The sequence below is a fragment of the Apus apus genome, chromosome 2 (genome assembly GCF_020740795.1).
Source record: "Apus apus isolate bApuApu2 chromosome 2, bApuApu2.pri.cur, whole genome shotgun sequence".
Taxonomy (NCBI): Eukaryota; Metazoa; Chordata; class Aves; order Apodiformes; family Apodidae; genus Apus; species Apus apus.
Genome location: NC_067283.1, coordinates 108,327,961 through 108,350,566, shown reverse-complemented (window position 1 = coordinate 108,350,566; position 22,606 = coordinate 108,327,961). Strand labels below are relative to the sequence as shown.

General features: G+C 43.5%; 1 protein-coding gene across 1 annotated transcript in view; it reads right to left on the bottom strand.

Moving 5' to 3' along the window:
* CABLES1 (Cdk5 and Abl enzyme substrate 1) overlaps positions 1–22,606 on the bottom strand; it is a 78,963-nt gene that overhangs the window by 2,162 nt on the left and 54,195 nt on the right. The window contains exons 5-9 of the mRNA XM_051612846.1: positions 14,811–14,910; positions 13,174–13,330; positions 12,292–12,395; positions 2,503–2,609; positions 1,368–1,575 (exon numbers count right to left, since the gene is read on the bottom strand). Coding sequence (XP_051468806.1) covers positions 1,368–1,575; positions 2,503–2,609; positions 12,292–12,395; positions 13,174–13,330; positions 14,811–14,910 — 676 coding nt within the window. The remainder of the gene's footprint in view (positions 1–1,367; positions 1,576–2,502; positions 2,610–12,291; positions 12,396–13,173; positions 13,331–14,810; positions 14,911–22,606) is intronic.

The window sequence follows — 22,606 nt, the reverse complement described above, 5'->3', positions numbered from 1 at the left end:
ACACATTGGCAACTTAACTCCTTCCCTCCCCAACAGACACATTTTCTAACGATCACGGTGATCACTGCTGCAGGAAGAGGAAACTCCTGGCTTCATGCAAACACCAAAATCCCCCGTGCAATGGAAGACACGCACCTCGTAACTGTGCACAAACTTCCTGCGCCGCTTGAAATCACTAACTGTCCTTGCAGCACTAGACTGTGTTACAACACCCTATTGAGGAAATTATTTCTGCTGCAATTAGAGACATTTGATCTTAATACCTGAGAGACAGAAGGTGTCACCTGCAACAACGTTTCTGTGAGTAACAGAAACTACTATCCTCAAAGGGGGATGAGATGGGGCTCATAGTTGGTTTTTTTTGCTGTAATGTACTAAACCTCCCATCTGCTCTGGTGTTTTCCCTGGATTTGGATGCTACAAGTAGGCAACCAGCTGTTCAGGAATATTTCCCCTCCCCCCTCCTCCTTGTCCTCTTCTTACCATTTTCCTGGCATGCTACTTCTTCTCTGCCCACTGGGTATACTGAAAAGCTCAACAAGTCTTAAGGATGGACCACTGTTTCAGGATAGCAAGAGAGGCCAGATCTTCCAACTTCCACCAGGTAGATTTTTTCCTCTTTATTCTGAGGGCCTTCTAACAAACTGACTCAGCTCTGTGACTGCGGCAGAAGGGCATGAGTTCAGTTCTGTCCCCTAAGCAAGTTTCCATGTCTCTTGAACTGAGTGAGTTGGTTGTAGGGACGTACTAAGCTACCCGCCCTAACCTTCTGAAGTGTTAAATCAGAGTGGTATCTTGGTGCTTGCCAGTGGATTACGGAATAATCCATTTGTTAATGCTTTCATATGGAGTGGGTGGAAGACCAAACACCCTACTCTACAAAAGAACAGTTGAGGTGAGGTGTTGAGATGTTCTAACAGGAACAATTATTTAGGCTTTTATGCCCAAAAGCGTAACTTGATGACAGAACTACAAATTTGGTAACCTATTAAGACTCCCTCTGAAATTAGTATCCGTATTCACCTCTCAAAGGAGAGTCCTTACTGACAGTCTTGAAAACGTGATTAAAAGCAAAATGAATTTCCTGAGGGTTAACTTTTGACATGTATTGATAGAATAGTGGTCAGATACCTCTCAGACCTCACAGTATCTGACACTGGGGTTTCAATCACTTCAAAGGAGCTTCCCACGCCTCTGCAGTGACATTGATCACTACTAGTTCCACATCAATATACAACAAAAAAGGTATTTAGCTGGCTGTATAGCTGGAAACCTAGAGGTGAGCATGATACACTGACAAGCAGGCTTGCACAGACCACACAGTGGCACTTCATGTAGAAGAACACTAGAAACCTATGGATACGTACATCTATAAGATGCTTGACTTCATGTTTTCTGAGGTCACTGCCAATTTTGGCTGCTAAAAGAACACAGGCTCCAGCACAAAGCTTTCTATTCTGCTTGTTCAGCTTCCCCTTGAGAGCGAGCTTCTCAAAGTAGACAAAGGCCATTGCCACTGTGGGCTCTTCAAAACCACATTCTTCTTGAGCAAGCTTGCGCATTTCTCTCTTCAGGCTGAGTAAAGAGACCAGACAAATTAAAAAAAAATTCCTGTGAACTCTGTTCTAAAGCATTTCTCATTTCACCCTAAGAGTCATTTCTTCAGAGATTCCTGCTTAGCCAAATGGAGGGGAAAAGGAAAATGTAATTTACTGGGCAGGTACCTTTCTGCTCTGTTTTGCGAATACTCTTCATGGCACATTTTGACCTTACCCTTCCTCCTGCATGCCCCCAATAGACAGTTATGTCAAACTATAAAAGCAACTGAAAAGCTCTGACATTTTTAGTAACAGTATTTCATCAGAGGTCTTAAGCTGCATACAATTTATTTAGCAACAACAGCTTGATTGCTTGTGCTCTATAGGCAGCTTTGCTGATGGTTACTGTTGGTCAAATCCAAACCAACAGTCTCTCCATGTACTGCAACACGACTCAGTATCCTGCTGGCCACTTCAGTCAAATGAAATCATCATTACTTCAGTGAAGCAATGCATCTAGCTTGCTACACTGGGAACAGGGATGAAATAGGACAACTTTGCTGTGAAGCTGACTACTTGTTTTGTTTCTGGCCATGCTCTCTGGACAAGGCACAGAAGTCAGCTTTTCTCTTTCCCTCAGTGTCTTTTTAAGAAAAGTGTCATTAGCTTAGAGACTCTGATGTGCTATTTTTCCAGATATTTTGGTATAGTGCATGCCCAGCTCTCAACCTCATCCCATTAGATACCACATTTGACACCTGACTGATGCATATTTGTATGTTCCCCTATCTTGTTTACTCAGCCCACTAATCAAAGGGACCATCTGACGTACTCTGCACCTCTGCCAGTCACTGCTCCTGGAAGATCAATCAGTGCTGTGCTTCCCCTCATAGTACAGCAGCAATTCCACTGAAATGTGAGACAGCTCCATCATGTTACAGCCTTACCAAACTTTGCAACGTACCTTCTTATTTTACTGAGGGTTAACTTGATGTGAGGGAACTTCTCCTTGAAAGTCTCATTCATGTCTTTCTTGAGATCTGATGGCTTCACATAGTCTATGACTGTGGTCTGTAACACATGGTCAAGAGAAAATCACACTTTTAGTTTGTAACAAATGAGATCACACAATTCCCAAAAGCGAGGAATACTAAACAAGTGCCAGTCAGTCCCAATGTTTTCAGCAGAGGGGAAAATTCAGTTTGAATTAAGGCAGCAATTTGTGACTGCTCCATCAGAACAAATGACTTGAAATCTGAGATGACTGTTCAGCACAAGCCCCAAACAACACAAACCCTTGAAGGAACATCCGAGTATTACTAACAGTGAGTTCAAGCTAAGTGTGGGTGGATAAAACCTAGCTAAGAAGTCTTGGTAAACAAACAAAAAAAATCACTACAGTAACTGATTTGATTAACGGATTTTGTGTGTGTGTATCCACACAGTTCTGAGACATACTGTGAGTTTCTCTCAAAATAATTCTTCAAAGGAACCACTGGTACAAATTCCTGACTGCCATAGCATACATTTGTGATAAAATAAGTAATTAGGTGATTAGGTAATGATGGCAGGTGATTCCGTAGTGTGCAAGATCATAATGCTGTCAAAAGCTAGGCAGTAAGTGCACAAAATTATGGAGTTAGGACAACATTCAGAGTGTAAAGCCTATTTCCTTTACATTGAGCTTGCTATTCCTTTTTGTCACAACCAACAGAATTTTCCCAAGTGGCAGAGGGTCCTCCTGGGCAGTTCTGCAATGCCACAGCAGCACTTTTTTTGTTCCTTCAGTCCTCACTCAGGAAGCATTTTACCCAAATCCTCCGTCAATGCTCACCTGGCCAAAATGTATCAGCTGAACAACAAACCAACCTTCATGCTGGGGATGTGCCAGTTCTCTTCCTGGCTTTGGCTGTTCTGCCTCTTAGACAGGAAGAAGAGCCCCAGCTTGGGCAGCCAGAGGACAACGTGGTCCCCAGGCACTCAGTGCCCAGCCAGCTTCAAGCATAGGCAGTGGGAGAGCAGCAATCTGTAGTGTATTTTCCTTCCAATAAAATCATTTTTCCCTTCTAATTTGTGTTTATGATGAGCCTGTATCATGGCAAAGGGCTGTTAACACTAGACAACACGAGGTGAAAAGAGGCCTGCAAAACACTTGTTGCATGTTATGCCTTTATAGATGAAGCCTCACTGTATTATACCATTATGGGAATCTAAAACAGCCAAGAAGACTGACTGCATATGCTCACAGGCTTTTTTAATACTTAAAATAGTATATGGCAGGGCTTGGGGAGGATTTGCAGTATGAGAAGCTGTCCAGAGAAATTGCTCCCCACTATGTCCTGGCAGGTAATTCTGCCGGGCATGTCACGTGCAAGAGCTGCCTGCCATTTTCCCAAACAGAAACGCTTGTGGGCCTCCTCCAACAGCTATGTGTTAGGCACCAGTCCAATTTCTGTTCAATAAAGGGGATAGTTTATTGAGGAAATTCAGCCCTACTACATAAAGCAGCCAGTTATAAGAAACCATCAAAAAGTCCGTATCAGCCCTCTTCAGTCACCCCGTTGCCCTGCATGCATGGGGAAGAGCTCAAGCACAGGTCCAGGCAGACACTGCAGTGCCATTGAGGTTAAAAATTCATGTGCTGTCTGGATGCTGAGGCAGGCAATGTGCTACCACGCCTGAATAAAAGGAAGAGAGGAAAATACACAGAGGAGAAACCTTGCCCTACCTGGGGCCAGAGGGAAAGGCTTCAACTGAATGTGTGGGTCTGCCTGGTTTTCACCTTCCTGAGGTCAGAAGCATGTATGCACACACCTGTGTGGCCTTGGCTCTTTGTCACAGACAGCTTCTCATGTGCTTCATCTCACCTGGCAGGGCTCAGACCTCCAAAGCAGAAGAATGAAGAACTTACCAACTACTCTCCTTTCCTTCCCTGGGAAGTTGCTGCCTGCCTGTCTCATCCTTGGTTTTGTTGCCAGAGGATCATCAGCAACTTGGGAGCTTCTGACACGCAGATAAGTTGGGAGTTTTATGTGTTATTAAGAGGGTTCCTCTTAGTACTGCCATAAGAGGACTATTAAAACAAGCCACATAAAATAATTCGAAGCAGTGCTATCTGATACTCAATGCACGGCAACATCAGTCCATGCTGCTCTTAAGAGAGTTAAGAGACACTAAGCACATAAAGGTTACTCACTACTAAATCCAAACATTATTTTAGATACTACCAGCATCTTTTGATTGTCTTGGGCAATCCTAGAAAGAGTCAGCTGGGTGCTTGTGTGCACAGCTACATGACACCTTATTTCATGCTTCACTGCAAACCTAACTGCCTGTTGTTTGTTCTCTATTACCACAAATCTCCTCAGTTCTATCTTAATTATCTCCTTCAAAGTCATCACGGGTTTCTTCTGGCAGACTTGCCTTTGGCTCTCTACAAGTAATCATCTTCCCTTGCACAGAGGAGGATGCAATCAAGCACGAACCTCACCTGCACGACAGAAACTACTTTGCTGCAGAAAGGACATGGCAGCCAAAGGAGGGCCTGAGCATCCTCTGGACTCAGCTGTGCAGAAATTATGCCAGACAGCAAGATTCAGGTGCTTTCATCTCCAACGAGCAGATGCCAGCATGGCCCCAGCTCCAGAGGCAACTGCACAAAAGGGGGAGAGCCCTGGGCTCTGCCACACAGCAGCAGCAGCAGCCCCCCGGGGTTCACTGTTGCCCAGGGCCCCTCTGCAGGCACCATCTGTTTTACCTGGGACTCCTCCAGCTTGTGGGAGATTTGCCAGAATTCAGCTAAATTCTTTTTAGAAGGAGAAAAGCTCTTTTTTTCCTAATTTTATTTAAAGCAAAGCACTCAGAGGCTTAAGAATAAGCAGACAGCTCAAAACTGAAAATGGTAAGGAGGAACGGCTATTTTTAAACAGAGAGATTTGTCAATTTTGTCCTGTTGATAAGAATCTCCCCCCCGCTCCCAAACTCCAAATACTGTTCCTTCCTGCGAGACAACAGTCTCTACTATATAAATCACAATAATGAAATCCAGATGAAAGCTGGTGTGTGCTGGTTTTGATTCATGTAACAGGATAACAGCAGCGTGTTGGAACACACTGGCTCTAAGGCAGCTGTCTCATCTTGTCAGTGCCATGCTGCAGAGTTCAGCAAACTACCCTTATTCTCGAGAAAAGGAATTGTGCAACTTCTTTTCTTTTTTTCCCCTTGGTTTATGGAAATTCCAGTCCCTCTCCTGCCCAGGGTACCTCCTGCACCCCACAAGCAGCTCAGCACCAAGGAGCAATCCCCCCCACCACTGCTCCTGCCCATGAAGGATGGAGTGGAGGAAACCTCTGGGGTGGGCCAATGGCCCACAGGGACCAGCTGGGATCTGACAGAGGGCTCTGACCTAACATCATCCTTCACTGCCTGCTCTCTGCTCAGCATTTACACTTTTCTTCTCTGTTTTAGGCCATTTCATAGCATTTGAGCTGCCCTCAAGTCCCAAATGAAGCTGCCATATTCAGGAGATGTGTCTGTAAATGGTGTGGATTTTTATCTGTCCAGAACAATTCCAGTATTGCCCATGTAGAAGGACCATTCAGGACTGATGCCCATACATAGGGTTTGCAAATATTTTCCCACAGCATTTTTCTATCCAAACATGCTTTCTTGTACGTAAAGATATTCCCTACCAGGCAGGCACTCTGCACTCTCAGAGCTGTAGACACACGAGCAAAGCACTGGGAACTACCAAACTGTCTCTCTCACACTTTAATCTCCAATGTTTGTAACTTCTGTCATCCAGAAACGTCTGTCTTGTTTCTCACAGCTTATTTGCACAAAACACATTTCACTTCAGTATTCAGCAATAGTCCTTTGTGAGCTCTGTTCACCTTCTCTGTATACAAATCTGTGCATGTGTGTTTGAGTTTGGTGATGGAAGTTGCACAAGACAAATGAAAGCCTTGATTTATGGCAGCTGACAAGATGCCTGGACAACATGATGAATGGTTTGGCAGAACTCTGTGCTCTGCACACTTTTTTGCATGGCTGCAGTTTTGAACTTGGAGGTTAGCTTGTGTGTTACTCACATGTGTTTTCAAGCAGCTGCTTTCTCATAGGAAAGCTGTATATATAGTTTCATAAATATAGGAGGACAGAGGATGCCTGAAATGGTTGGAAAGACTGGCAAGATGAAATATTGTTGCAAATAAATCCCTACTTTGGCACACTACCAGTAAAAGACGTTTTGGCCTTGGATGCCTCAATCTCTCACTTAAGAAGGATTAAATCAGAGTAAAATAGGTGAATATAATGAAAGATACACAACAGGCTCTCTTCAGCTGTCATGACTGTGTACCCCTGACAAATTTACTTCACAGAGAGCAAAAAGTAGACTGATACCTTTAACAGACTTCCACTAGGTCAACGGCAAATTTCTCAACCAGAAAATGAATGGGAAGAAGTCAATGACTCTGCACTGCCTGGACACCTTAATGCATACCACAGGTGATCAGGTATGTAGCTTTAACTGTCATTAACCTAATTTTTGTACTTGTGGCAGACAAAGCATATATATGGGAAATCCTGATAGAGTGGAGGCTTAAATGGTGATGGAAAATGAGAACGATTCCTTATTTGTAATAAGTAAGTTAAAAATCAGGAAAAGGAAGAGTAAAAGAAGATGTTTCTGTTGTTCAAAAGTAGTTAATGTTCAAGAATCTTATATGGAAATATTTTTAATTCCACAAGGCAAGTAATCTCAAAACGGTCTCTTTGAATTAAAGTACATGGAAGAACACCAGCTTATTTTATATGCTTAATACACTGGAACAATTCTCAATTATACGGTGTGTCACTGTTCCAAAATAGTTGTTTATTGGAGTCTCAGCCAAATATGGCATCAAATGCATACAGCACAGGGTTGAAATACGAATAAATACCACCACTGTGATCCTCTGCTGCCTGAGACTTTTGGGTACAAGGTCAGCAGCTGATAAAAAAGCAGTCTGGAGATGCCTAATTTACAACTACGGAAGGGGCTTGAAGAATAGGGTGATGGCACAGAGGGACACTGGCTGTAGCAGAGTACTCCTGACCTTGATGCTCCTCGTGAAAGACAGAAGGGGGGAGTGTGAGACTGAATGCGCTATATCATCATGCAGGGCTTTTGTTAGACTAAATGCCCAGGGCAGCAGGCAGTTCTAATTTTAAAGTCACATTAGAAGACTAATATTTAATAATGCAGCCTGCCTGTGCTCGACACTAGTGCAGTACGTGGCAAACACAGGCTGACATTCAGTCCTCTCTAAGAGCACTGCAGACTTTCACCACATGCTATTTTTTTATTAGTGGTGTAGAGCTGACAATTAATTTTGACATAATTAAACCAATCCAGTGAAACTGTAGTTAAGTACCCAAACCAATTTCCAAATGTGTCCCTTGGGCAGGGATAGAGGGATATTGCAGGGATGTTATTACAGAAGGGTCACTTAAAGTCAAGATGCTACTGATGTGGGCTTTTCTTCTTTTGCTGCAAGTTCTGGCAGTGCAGAGCAGCCAGCTGAAGATGCTCCAGCATTTCTGTGTTACCAACAAAAGCAGGATGGTGGGGGTCAGCCTCAGGCCTGCTGCAGGGCGAGTTTGCTCCTTCTGCACGGAAAGAGTTTGTTTCTGCTGGCAAGAATGCAGGGAGGCACTGACAAGTTTGGATGTACCTTGGTCAATGCGAGACTCAAGCACAGAAATGACTACTCTGTCTGGTAGATAAAAGTTCCCATTCTAGGGAGATTTAAGAATATGCAAGAATTCCTGTTTTAGCAGTATCAGCCAGGAAGACATCTGTTAGCCATGACATGATGTTTCCCTCCTCCCCCGCCCCCCTGCAAGAAATTTTTGTACCTCTTACTGTTTATATTTCAGTAGAGATTGTAGACTCGTCTACAAAGCCAACATAAAGGAAAGTAAGTTCTCCAGGGTAAGCCAGAATTTAAATATGACTAACACAAAAAAGTGTAGAGTTTGTGTTGGGACAGTACTCAAGCTGCTTTTTCAGAATCATCCCCTAACAGACTGTTTGTGGGTATTTAGAAATGTGACACGGAAGTGAATACCCATTCAAGCTAGGAACTTTGCTGTAAAAAAAGACCAAACTGAAAGCACTTCCTCCCCACAGATATCATCACGAAGGAAGATCAGCTACTCCTTGAAGACTGCTGAGGACTTGCAGTTTAAAAACTTCTGCAAGTCGAGACTAATTCAGCCCAGTAAAGTTACAAGACTATAAATTCATTGTCAGTGATAATAAATTCAGGTTCCACAAAAACAGAGGGAACTGCATGTTCCATGGGCTTCAGTGCTAACTGCAGGTATTTCAGGGTAAAATCCAAGAAGGACCACACATTTTGCCTGGCCTGTGCCTCAGAATAAAGCCTGCAGTGTTCAGTGATCCAGCATTCACTCAAATAGACCTCAGTGGAGTTTTAACAGTGGAGAAATCCCAGCCTGCAAAGCATATGAGCTGGGCTCCCAGGAGTAGTATCAGTCCATGCAGCCCTATTCCACAGCCCAGCATCCAGCCTCCAGCTTCCCTCATCCACACTGTTCACATTCCTCCTGTACAACTTCCCCCCATTAATTGCTCTGACATTCATAAGGGGCGGGGGGAAACAAGCTTGCAGCTGCCAAGCATTAATGCTAAATGCTGGCCAAGTAATGAAACTTTAATTACAAGCTGCAGCTCTCTACACACAACAAAATGTTCGGCGCTGACATCAGAGCTGCTCTCAGCTGCTCCGGCACTTGGGAGAGGCAGTAATTACAGCTATATTCCACTCAGGACCAAACACTGGTCTCAAATCTGTGTACAGCAGCTCTACAACTCTATGGTCATTTGGCAGAGGTCTGTCAGTGCTGCTGTGGCTGTGCAGGGTCAGGAAAATACCACAGGCTTCTTGCTGGCCTTAGACTGCAATTTGCTGTAATTGCAGCATATGCCGATTTTTATATTTGGGGAAGAAAAAGGCTCAGAATTACAGCCTGTTGTGCTCCTGTTCACACTAATGTGAACTGCAGGGAGGGGGAATGCCAGCTGAGTCTGAAAAGTCTAATATGGATGTCAGTAAAGTCTCCTGCACAGCCAATATGGCATATATAGATATATAAAAGCTTGACGCACAAGCCCCCCTTGCCTCAAGCTGCAAAATCCTATTTAATCCACAAGATCCTGGGACACTCCAACACTACCTTTCCTGCCTTCTCACAGCTAAAGGAAGTACCAGCCCCTTGTGAATCTCTCAGCTGAGCCCTGAAGAACAACCACCCACTCTTTGGTTTCTTACAAAGCTGTGCAGCTCCCATGTGGCATAACAGCTACGCTGCTTCGACCAGGGGCAGGCAAAAGCCTTGGACCTCAGACAGGAGAGCTCTTGGCACGTGCCAGTTATTCCCATCAACAAAAGAAGCACAGCACTTGATGTCCTCCAGGTCTTTCTTAGATTACTGCCTGCCTTCAGAGAGGGAGATGCCAAATGCTGCAGACCCTCAGGCAGTGCTGAAGAAATGACAGCTGGAAGGCAAATTCAGGCAAAAAAAAAACCCAAAATGTGAAATAAGGTGTTTTTCCAGACACAGAAGTAATTAACCCCTAGAGAAAATGAAAAAGCAGGAACACTCCTGTCAACCCAGATATACTCTACACAAACAATCATTGATTTTAACAATTGCCCTAGAAGTCCATTTTTCATCTTGAAAACATTTAATTGTACCTCTGTCTCAGTGGAAATCCCTGCTCAGCTCCTTATTGCACTAAAAGTACCTGAAAATGCTGTGGTTAACCAGTTCTTTTTCTGTGGAAAAGAAGAGCACGGAACACCTGCCCCTGGGCCTTGGAGACCTGCCCTGCAGGATGCTATCCTGGCTGTCCTATTTTCACCTGTCCAACTGTTTCCATCTCAGCTCCAAGTTGAAAAGGGATCAAAGACTTCAGGTGAGAGCCCTAGAGGACTCAAGACTGCCTGGAGCACATTCTCAGCCTAAGGAAGGCTGGAAACACAACCATGACTGCTAAAGCTATGTTCATATCTTTCTGTTTGAGAGAAGACAGTTCCTTGTCCATGACAACAACCATATCAAAACCTAACAAATATTTGCCCACCCAGATGCAGCTGACATAAAAGGTTGACACGTTGTGGGTTGGCAGCCAGAAGTAACTTGCCAACCCTAGAAATAAAGCTGGCTGAAAGTAAACAGAGGGCATACTGGACTTCCCACTTGAAAATTTAGCACAAACACAGCCTCAAAGCTCGATTTTTGTGTGCAACATGTTCCATACCTTTCTGTGCAACAGACAGAACAGTCCTGCCAGTAAGGACATAAGCTTCAGTCTATGTGGAACAGGTAAAATCCATTTATTTTGAGGAAGGAGTGCCCAAGAGCCCTATTATCAAATAAAGACCAGGGTGGGGGCAGAAAAGAACCTATAAAGACTGTTATCTTCACATGCATTAGTAGTTTCCTGTATCATATCTCTGATTCAAGTTAAGTGAGTAAATGGAAGACCTCAGTGTTTCATATCTAGTCCCATTTGTACATAGATAAGAGTACTAGGTCACCACTTTGGAGAAAAAAAAAAAAAAAAAAGAAGCTTTTCCCTGCTGCTTGCTACTACTTTGGATGTGTAATTCAGACAGGTAAGTGCTCACATGAACACAATAGCACTGCATCTTGCAACAGTCTTTAGCTTGGAGAAGAGGAGACTGAGGGGTGACCCCATCCATGTTTACAAATATGTAAAGGGGGAGTGTCAGAAGGACGGAGCCAGGCTTTTTACAGTGATGTCCAGTGATAGGACAAGGGGCAATGGATGCAAACTGGAGCAAAGGAGGTTCCACATAAACATCAGAAAAAACTTCTTTCCTGTGAGAGTGACAGAGCACTGGAACAGGCTGCCCAGAGAGGTCTCCTTCACTGGAGACATTCAAAACCCGCCTGGCCACGTTCCTGTGTGATGTGCTCTAGGTGACCCTGCTCTGGCAGGGGGCTGGACTAGATGCTCTTTCGAAGTCCCTTCCAACCCCTAGGATTCTGTGATTCTGTGAAAATAGCACACCAAAGTCTACAGACTTGGTGCAACTGAAACAAGGCTACAGAAGTCACTCCCCACTGAAAACACTGAGTTGGAGCACAGTTCAAGGAGTACTTATGTATCTGTACTGTTATGGGTTTGGATGTAGTGAAAAATATACGGGCTCTGCTCATAATTGCTGCAATTAAAGGAAGAACTATGCCACAGTGAAATAAGTATGTGGGAAACAAAGGCTCTCCTAGACACCGAAGCGCTGTTCCAAGGAGCGAATGATAAGCATCACAACACAATGCAGCTTCATGACTTCAGAAAAACCCTAATGGGCATCCTCCTATTCTGTAATGGATGCCAATTAGAGGAAGTATAAATTTTCCTCTGAATGCGAGAGAATGAACACATTGTTCTAACAAGCCTTTCATCTAAAGCATTTATGAAATACAGGGCTAATGAAAGCATTTACTTTTGTAATACCTCCACAGGTTTGTTTTTACATGTCCTGCTATGTAACTGTCATTTAGAACAAAGCATTCCAAACAACTGTTATTAGTAGATTAAAAATAATAATAATAATAGTAATAATCTGCTTAAAATACAGCCAAATGTAACCTCAACCTCAAAAATATTAACCAAAATTTATCTGTGCCACACATAATTTGGCATATCACTTACCATATATGAAGGAAATATTAAAACCCGCTTATGTTTGCCACATGGCCACTGGGGATCATCTAAAAGATTTGGGTCGTATTCAACAAAGTCTCCCAGGTCGCTACCTATAAAGCAATGGGTAAATAAAACACAGGAATTCATTACATCAAGAAATCCCTGGGCTTAAGGGAAGTGGCAAATCAGTTCACAGGTAATGCACTGGATGATCTTCATGCAAGATTTCTCAAAGTCTAAAGATTTCTCTAAATCTTGAAAACTCCATTAATGCAATTTGCAAAGATGTAGAGGACAGCTTATTAATTTCCTGGTAAATGTGAATTTAGGGCCTAGGGAACTGCAAAATTATACAGAGCTCCACAATGACTTTTATTCCCAGCAACAAGTTTTCATCTGTTTATGCAGATGTTTTGATCTGTTTCATTTAACATGTCAAATTACCTTAAGCATATAGTGCTTTGACTTACGTTTTGTGCCCAGTTTTGTAAACACAGCCCTTTCCAGCCTAATAAAGGTCACAAGTATGATTTACACCTTCAGCTTATGATTACTGTGTTGCCCCTGTAAATTTTCCATAGCAAAGGAAGGTAATAATGAGCCTGATGCGGCAGGCACAAACAATGCTGGTGACAGGAGGAGCCACACCAAGTGCCATCAGGGGCTGTCAATATGACCAGCAGTCTTGGTTACTGAACTTTCCATCCATCCTTAAGCCAGCTTTGCCCAACAAACAGGGAATGAGCTGTTCCGTGCGCAACATGAGACTATATCTTGCTTAACTTAAGCAAAAAGGGGGGCTAAAACATGACATACGTCTGCCTTTCACAATGACTGCCTATCAGCAGCCTGTGCAAGGATATTAAAACAAGCTTCTTGAGAAGTTACCTGCATCAATGCTCCCCTGGGTGCTGTTAGCTCTTGCCAAAGAAAGGCTACGATGGCTTGCATTGCGAAATTGGGAGAAGGATGAGGTGGAGTCTATTGTGTTCCTCCGAGTTCCCAGAGCGTTGGTGGGAAATAGGAACTGTGTATAAGAAACAGTCTAAAAAGAAAGTCAGAATGGACAGACAGTTACTATCAGCCCAGCTCGGCTGCAGTGTAATGCCTCTGGTGCATCCCAACAGGAAGCAAGGGAAACCAAATTAGTGGGGGATTTTCTGGATCTAATAGTTAGGCACAGATGAATAAACACCAGTCAACTACATTTGCTTCAGTGCAGCCAGTTTATCCATGCAAAAAAAAATCTTTTGCAAAGGCATTAATTCTTCAACAGAACAAAACCACAAATACACAAAAGGTCTAATACACTGGTTTTATGAAATCCCACTCAAGGGTCAGATTTTAAAATATGTAAATTTGGTGTTTTTTTCAGTGGGCCTTCTCTGTAGCAGGTTTCAGCTGCTTCTTTACTGAAACAGTATCATCTATATGGGTCCCTCAGCACAGAGCAGCCAGAGGCAAATCACTCGAACCTTGCCAAGCTTAAACACTTTCTCCACTATTTTTCTCCTTCAGGATTCTGTCTGGCAGAATCCTACTGGTGTTGTAAGTGAGCTACCAGTTCACAGCAATGGTTGCAGGAGATAATTTATTACCTCCCAATATGGACTAAATATGAATGAATAACTTGTGACAAAATTATTTTTAGAGTGTACCAGTTCTCTGCTTGCACCCTTGGCCAGGAAGGGAACAGACTACGCCTTGCTTCTTGTAGGCTTGTTTTCCAAAAATAACAGTATATTGAAAAAAAATAAACGAGTCTCAGACTCTAGACTGGTTTACGAGGAGGTCACAGCAGGTATCAAATAAATAATGTGAGCTTTCATTTATTCTCCTCAGGAATTTACAGCCTGTGGTCTGGCCTGACACCTGGTTAAGTGAGCACACCATGTGTAGCAGCATTGACCTGGAGCCTTTAAATCCATACATGACAGCAGAACTGAACTGTAAATGTAAATCAGGCTTTCAGCAAAAAATGTTTTAAATTATTATTAGAATTGTCTCTTCTCTATGTTTGTTTAAAATGCATTACTCTCCCTAAAAATTCATAATTGCTTATTCTTACATTCACTTGTGAATGGACTCTGCGATTTTGAAATTCTCATGAGATTTGTACTGTCTTCCTGCCCTTTGGAAAAATACACTGGTAAGCAGAATTTATTTTATAAAATAAAACTGAGAGCAAACATAACTACACCTTAGAAGTCTCACCAGAAATTATTTTCAAGCCCTTGACAATATATTCTGCAGTGATACTTCTTGTTACAGCCAGGGGAAGGCTGCACCAATCAGTAATGCTTTACAGACTCTGATGTTGCCAGAGGCGAATTTCAAGGAAACAGAGCTGTTTGCACTGACAGCTTGGCCAGTCCTCCTGAATTTCAGTTTGCACATACTGCGCTTTAACTACTGTGTTACACTGCACGCTAGCATCTATTTTTATATCTGCGCTTGTTGTTAGTTAAGCCATTTGTTCCCTTATTACACACAGCCTATGGGAGTAGGAACTGAAGCATCCCCACCTTCCCATCTGCTCCAAGCTCCACACCTTCAAGACCAATAATCTCTTTCAGACACACTCCGGTAGAATGGCACTGGCGTCCACCTTCCAGCTTCATATCCCTGGAGAACAGAAACCAGAGCAGAAACAGCTCTTAATATACACACACCTTGTTTAACTTCCACCCAAATGGTGAAATAAGGTATAGCAGCATTAATCCAAACATACTGATGCAAAGCACAGACCAGGCAACTTTTCCTACGGGCAACTTTTCCTACAGGCAGCACTTGTGTTGTCTAAAATACATTACAGAGAAAACCCCCACTTTGTTCCAGGTTCTAGCTCATACCCCACCTCTGGTGCAGAGCAACGCTGCCCATCCCTGGGTGCCTCTGACAGAACCTGGCAATGGGAAGGAACTGGAAGTCAAATACACTTCAGGTGAGATTCAACAATCTAGCTTGATCACTTGACAGCCATGTATCCAGATGCTCCCAGAGTACATACCCACCTCCCCCTGTGCTGTTGGAAGAGATAGTTGCCTGCGAAAGCCTCTGGGAGGGATTCCTGCCCCTCTGTGTGCAAAACAATGTCCAAATCCTAGCAACTCTCCTGTTGGAGGCCAGCAGGAAAAACCCAGGTCTCTATTGCCTCAAGATGGAACACTAGGGATCTACTTTTGAAGGACTAACCCACTCAGCATCTTACGCTTGGAGGTAAATGAGATGCTTGAGACAACCAGGCTGTATCCCATGCTTTAGCCTCACAGTCAAAATGCGAGTGAAGGTAAAATGGACTATAAGCAAGTCTATGCTCTGCAAATGACAGCTGTGTACAACTTCAGAATATTTATCTTGCAATATTTTCCTGACTGACTTCCTCTGAAGTCCAAGTATGTGCTTAAAAATCAGTGTGGGAGAGATGCTGACACTGAGGCAGAGAGAAGCCCTGCAGGCTCTTCACCCAATCGCAGGGCTGTGCTGTCTCCTACTGTGCCTCTGCACACTCTCTTCCTTTGTCTTCCCTTTCCAACCTGTCACTCATTTTATGTCTCTGTAACAAGGCAATCAGTGAGTCCCCAGTAAATCATGTACCTTACTGCTGGAAAAAAACAATACGCCTATCTGCTGGAAAATATACTTCCTTGACAAAGGAAAAGACTGTATCAAGTTTCTAACCCTAGCAAAGTCATCTTAGTTTCTCAACTGGGGTTCACTTAGCGAAGAGTCACATTATAATTCTTGTTTCCTGATACCATGTTACTGAGGGCCTAGACAAATAATTATGTAAAAATGACCCTCTGTCTGAGGCCTGGGATTAGCTTCTCTCCTCTTGCACAGAATGTGCTTAAAGGAACTTGCTTCTCATAAAGATAAATGCCAAATAGTAACCATTTCAGCAGGTCTTATCTACAAAACACACAACCTGGGAAGCCCCCAAGCCCACAAATGAAAACAAGTATCTGAATTACCTGAACTAATATTACCAGAACAGTTTAGCTTCCTTCCACTCAAAAACTTACAGACACAGAGTGAGAAATAATGCCAAAACAACTCTGAAAACTAGGCATGGGGAAATTTCTCTATACAATTAACAGACAAGGATAGAGAACTCTTTAATTCATCAAATGGAAAGCCATCCCCCTTTGAAGAGTCAGCATATCAGCTTTAAACTGGAGGCTCAAAAGAAAGCAGCATTCTGGGAGCAGGGTCAGCTGGTGTGTATGTAAGCACTCATGGGAACGCTTCCTGGACACTAGCTGAAGATCAATGGACATTAATGCCTCCATTTTCCCATCTTTCTGATGGGACCTTCAGGACCCTGTAGAAAGAACCGCAGACATTCTCCCTTCTCCTAGGTGTTTTGCAAGGGCTAGTCAGGGTCTTCCCCCCTGTCCATATGCTCTGTATTTCAATATTGTGTATGACTGGTTGTGTTGTAAAATTGAGCAACAAAGTATTACTGGTTGGAGAGAAACCTGTCCATAAACAATTAAACTCCCTCTCTTCAGGAAAACCAGTACCAGAAAAAACAGTAAACAATGCACAGCTTCTTATCCAAGTATAAATGGAAAGGCTCATCATAGCTTATAGGTAGCTTCCTCTAACTGGTACAAGACCTTGGTGAACACCTGATGATAAATTCCTAGGTGATTTTACTGGATGCTTTTTTAGTTCCCCACCACTGCAATCAACACCTAGTCAAGTTCTTGTCAGACAAACCTTGATTTTCCCCCCCTTCCTCCTATTACATTCAACAAGTTCACAAATGCCTTAGCAAAGTTCTTGCTAGGAGAGCAAGACAAAGGGCTGACACCCTGCTGCTGGGGAAGCCCCAGCACAGCTGCTTCCCCCCCACACCCCCAAAATGCCAAGAGCAACTAGGAAAGACCTGAGGAATACCTCCACTTTGCCCTCTCCAAAGGGGTGAGTTGTGCCTGGGGAACAGTCAGGACAGTTGCTTGGGTACAGTCCAAACTGTACTCAAACTTGGGGACCAGGGCTGTCGACCACCACCGCCAAGTACTTCAGGACACATGTCCTTGTGTGGCACCATGGTCAATGGGCCTTATGGGGCAGGAGAATATGTTTAAGTTATTCATGATACTGATGGGACTGAGGAACCTCACAAACCAGTGCCCAGTAGTAACAGGCGCTTACAAAATGCGAAGTGGGAAAGACGATCCTTGCCAAAGAGGCTTTTAAGAAGAAAACTTCCTTCCTCCTCTTCCTCAGGTTTTATTTCCCTGTTTTATTTTCCAAAAGTGCTTTTAAACAAAATTTTTGAGGGATTCATTCCAGCAGACACCAAAAAGAAAAAAAAAAAAAAAAAAAGGGAACTTAATTTTACTACCTTCATTTTATTTGAGAAGAGAAAGCTTGAGGAAATTAGAAGATCAGGGATGACATTTCATAGAATCATAGAACTATTCAGGCTGGAAAAGACCCTTGGGATCACAGAGTCCAACCATCATCCCTACCCTACAGAGTTCTCCCCATTTAACCATATCCACCAACACCACATCCAAACGACCCTTAAACACATCCAGGAATGGTGACTCAACCACCTCTCTGGGCAGCCTATTCCAGTGTCTGACCACTCTTACTGTGAATTTTTTTTTCCTAATGTCCAGTCTAAATCTCTCCTGTTGCAGCTTGAAGCCCTTCCCTCTTGTTCTGTCGCTAATTACCTGTGAAAAGAGAGCAGCACCAACCTCTCTACAATGACCTTTCAGGTAATTGTAGAGACTGATGAGGTCTCCCCTCAGCCTTCTCTTCCTCAAACTAAACATTCCCAGCTCCTTCAAATGTTCTTCATAAGATTTATTCTCTAGGCCCTTCACCAGCTTCGTTGCCCTCCTCTGTACTCACTCCAGCACCTCGATGTCTCTCTTGAATTGAGGTGCCCAAAACTGGACACGACACTCCAGGTGTGGCCTCATCAGTGCTGAGGACAGGGGGACAATCATCTCTCTACTTCTGCTGGTCACACTATTTCTAATACAAGCCAGGATGCCATTGGCTTTCTTGGCCACCTGGGCACACTGCTGGCTCATGTTCAGCGCTTGTCAATTAGAACACCCAGGTCCTTTTCTGCCAGACACTTTCCAGCCACACTTCCCCAAGCCTGGAGTGTTGCATGGGGTTGTTGTGGCCCAAGTGCAGGACCCTGCACTTGACCTTGTTGAAGCCCAGACCATTAATATTAGCCCAAATACTTCCTTAGGAGGCAAAAAGCTAGATCCTACTTCCTGACAAAGTCTGGAGAATTACCCCATTTACAGTGTCAGGCTCCAGATATTCTATTTGTGCATACCATTCATAGAAAGCTGAGCAGTGTTACAAACTACATTCAAAAATATGTGTATTTTTAAATTTATCTGGGACTGAAGGAAACAAACAAAGAAAAAGTTTATCCATCTAATAGAGTTCACAGATTTTCCTGGAACAGCGACTTCGGATCCCAAATTTCTTGTGGGATGGTGAAAAGTTTTCTAGAGCAGGTAGATAAGGATAAAAACAGGAAATCTCATGGTGTCTTTTATTAGTCAGGGCAGGATTAACATAAATTGGATGCTATAACCTCTGGAGGTATAACATTTCTTTAATGATTCAAATGTTATGCTTTGACGTGATCTACAAAGCCCCATGCAAGACTCCTGCTGGGCACTTGCTCTTTAAAAGACAGCAACAGTTGAACACTTTAACCTGTGAATAATTCAGGAGTCCATTAAATATTAAATACATTTCTAGATACATGAAAAAGCCCCTTCTGCTTATTGCAAAAAGGAATCCGATAATTGTGACTTGGAGATGTAAGCCTTTTGTGTCTGTATTTTATGCTCAGTGATTCCTGACTGTTAAGAACAATTCTAAAAGCAAAGGTGGTTCATGAGACATCAAGAAAACCTACTGTTCTCATCCATCACTGTAAATAATTTCTACTTATCATCTCTGTTTACAGGGACAAGGACAGCTTTGGCTAAAATGTGCAGCCAGTCAGTTCAGCAGCCGATCTCCTGCTGCCTGAGACTGCCTCCTTTAATTGATCAAGAGCTTTCAGATCCTAATTGTCATTAGTGTTGCTAGAAAAACAACTCCAGCAGCAATTTACAAGGAGAGGAGGTGAAAAAACTCCTGGAAAGATGGCTCTAATGGGCCAGTATCCTTTTTCTCTCTCCAAACATACTCAGGTGTCAGCACATCATCTATTATTCTGATGTTTTGACCAAAAGTAATTTAAACCTATTAGCTTTTGGAGATTCATTGCAATCTAAGGGAACAGGGCGACTCACAAGAACGAGCAATGATGGCTCTATAAAATTCACACATGAGATGATTAGTTTTGAAAAGTCCTGTTGTGGGGAAAAAAACCCCAGATTTATGTGTCTGTCAAGCTAATATGCACTCAAGTTTTGTATTTTCCTCAATTTGAGAGAAGCAGGGAAAATGGGCAATGGTAAAGAAAAGCAGGGATATTTCAGTTTCCCTATTATCAGCTAAAACCAGATAGTTATTCTTCCCTAGTCCTACAGAATCATAAATGCTCAGGAAAAGCACTTGAGATTGATGACTTAATCAAAATCGCCTCACATACAGAAATCTGCTGGGGAAGAATAGCAAGGGATGTGGTAATAAGTCTGAAGGACATAACAGAGTATCCCACTTTGCTGCTTGCTTATTGCTACTATCCTTACAGCAATTTAGATGCTCTCATTTTTCCTGTAAATATTCCCCTATTTTCCGCACTCTCTGCCATGCTTTTTTCCTGACCTGCCAAATAACTGATGGCAAGGGTGAGGTGACAAGCTCACCTAAATGCTTCTTTTTGCCTCATTTTTCATATGACTTTCTCGCCCAATTTAAGCACTGAAGATGGACAAAGATTTCAGAGTTTAGGTAACGAAGGCTGCTGCGAATCCCTGGCCTATGGACCCACTGAACGTTGCAGCTAAATGTTATTTGGGGTAGTAACATTGAAAAGCTCTTGCTCTTAGTACTACCAAACTCCTTAGTGTTCTGGCCTGCACTTAGTTAAATTTAAATTCAGCAGTGATTTATCTTTAGAAACTGGATGAAGCTGGTTTGCAGCATTTCTGAGAAGGACGCAAATTGGTTTTATCTAACAAGTTGCTGCTCTGCTTCAGAACGGTCCATTTCCTGGGCTTGAATCCATTCAATTACTCATATTGCATTATTGCCCTTAACTGGAGGCAAGTTCAGTCAGATGAATACCTGTATTCTTGTCAAGACAGCAATATTCAGCAGCTATGCCTGCTGCAGGTTAAGTTTCCAACCACTTAATGAATTCAATGAGGTGAATTGGCTGGTTTTAAAAGGACATGCACCATCTGATGATATGAATTTTCTGTCCTAAAGCTCATCACCTCTGGCCCCAATGGCAGTCAGCCCCTGCAAGCCCAGTGGCTGAGAGCTGAATGTAGGACTAGCTGTGTTGCAGTGCTCCATCCCTGCAACACCACCAGCTCTCCTCCCTCAGGTCCTCTAGCTTCATCTTCTGGGAAGGACTTCACAGGAACCTGGAAGCTCTTAACAGGTTCTTACAACATCACAAAATAAAATAGCATCAGAATAGGTATGATTTCAATCTGTGAATGTTTTTGCCATTAGCAAAAACAAGCCTGAAAAGTCCCTTTTCAAATGCATGTTTTTAAACTATGGACCAGAATGGTGTGTGCCAAAGGAAAAAAACCTACTACACAAGAGAATTATAAACTCAACTAACTGCATTACCTTTTTTTTCTTGTGGGGAAAGACAAGACAGTACCTTCTTCCTCCTTTGCAACACCTCTAACAGTGACAAACATTTCTATCTCCTTTTTTAAAAATGCTTAGGCACCCTAAAATGCTAGTGAGAACTGGATTGCTCTCAGTGGGCTGCAAGCATATGCAGAGCCTTTCTGCAGGCCACCACGTCCTGCAGGCCATGTGGAGCAACTCCAACAACATCCACGAGGACTGCCAGAGCTGTACCATCTCCTTGGAAGTTGATGCCTAGAGAAGCTCCAAAAGTAGCCAAGCCATGGAGAACGGGCTCATGTCTGCCCAAGAAATCTGTCTTTTCCAGGGTAGTTACCTGGAGGCAGAGATGACCCTGGTCCTTCTCCATCCCAGCTGTGGTCACATGGAAGGTCAGCAGAGCACCCTTGCATAGACAGTGCTCAGGAGTGGTGTGGGCAGAAACCTGCAGGCACCATCCATCCCTGTGCTGGAAGGGAAAGCCTGGCAGTAACAGTTCCTCTCTAGGGACACGTTAAGTGACCCTAGCTCCCTGAGCATGACCTGACTAATGGCTAAAAGACTAATACCTGCTGTGCCTGATCCCCAGCTCCTGTCTCAAAGGGCTGAACTCCAATTCACCTGAAACCATCTGGAGACCATCTCCAAATGAGTAATTCACAGAATCACAGAATTGCTGGAGTTGGAAGGGACCTCAAGAGATCATCTAGTCCAACTCTAACACTGAAGTAAGATAACCTTGCAGTATAGGAGAAAGGGACCTGGGGGTCCTGGTGGACAGGAGGATGACCATGAGCCAGCAATGTGCCCTTGTAGCCAAGAAGGCCAATGGCATCCTGGGGTGTATTAGAAAGGGTGTAGTTAGTAGGTCCAGGTAGGTTCTCCTCCCCCTCTATTCTGCCTTGGTGAGGCTGCATCTGGAATATTGTGTCCAATTCTGGGCCCCTCAGTTCAAGAAGGACAGAGAACTGCTTGAAAGAGTGCAGTGCAGAGCCACAAAGATGAGTAGGGGAGTGGAACATCTCCCTTATGAGGAAAGGCTGAGGGAGCTGGGTCTCTTCAGCTTGGAGAAGAGGAGACTGAGGGGCGACCTCATCAATGTTTACAGATATGTTGAGGGCGAATGTCAGGAGGACAGAGCCAGGCTTTTTTCAGTGATGTCCAGTGATAGGACAAGGGGCAATGGATGCAAACTGGAGCATATGAGGTTCCATGTGAATATCAGAAAAAACTTCTTTCCTGTGAGAGTGACAGAGCACTGGAACAGGCTGCCCAGAGAGGTTGTGGAGTCTCCTTCTCTGGAGACATTCAAAACCCACCTGGACACGTTCCTGTGTGATGTGCTCTAGGTGACCCTGCTCTGGCAGGCGGGCTGGCCTAGATGATCTTTCGAGGTCCCTTCCAACCTCTGAGATTCTGTGATTCTGTGTGTAACCTAGAGCACTTTACACAGAGATGCATCCAGGCAGGTTTTGAATATTTCCAGAGATGGAGACTCCACAACCTCCCTGGGTAGCTTGTTCCAGTGCTCCATCACCCTCACTACAAAGAAGTTTTT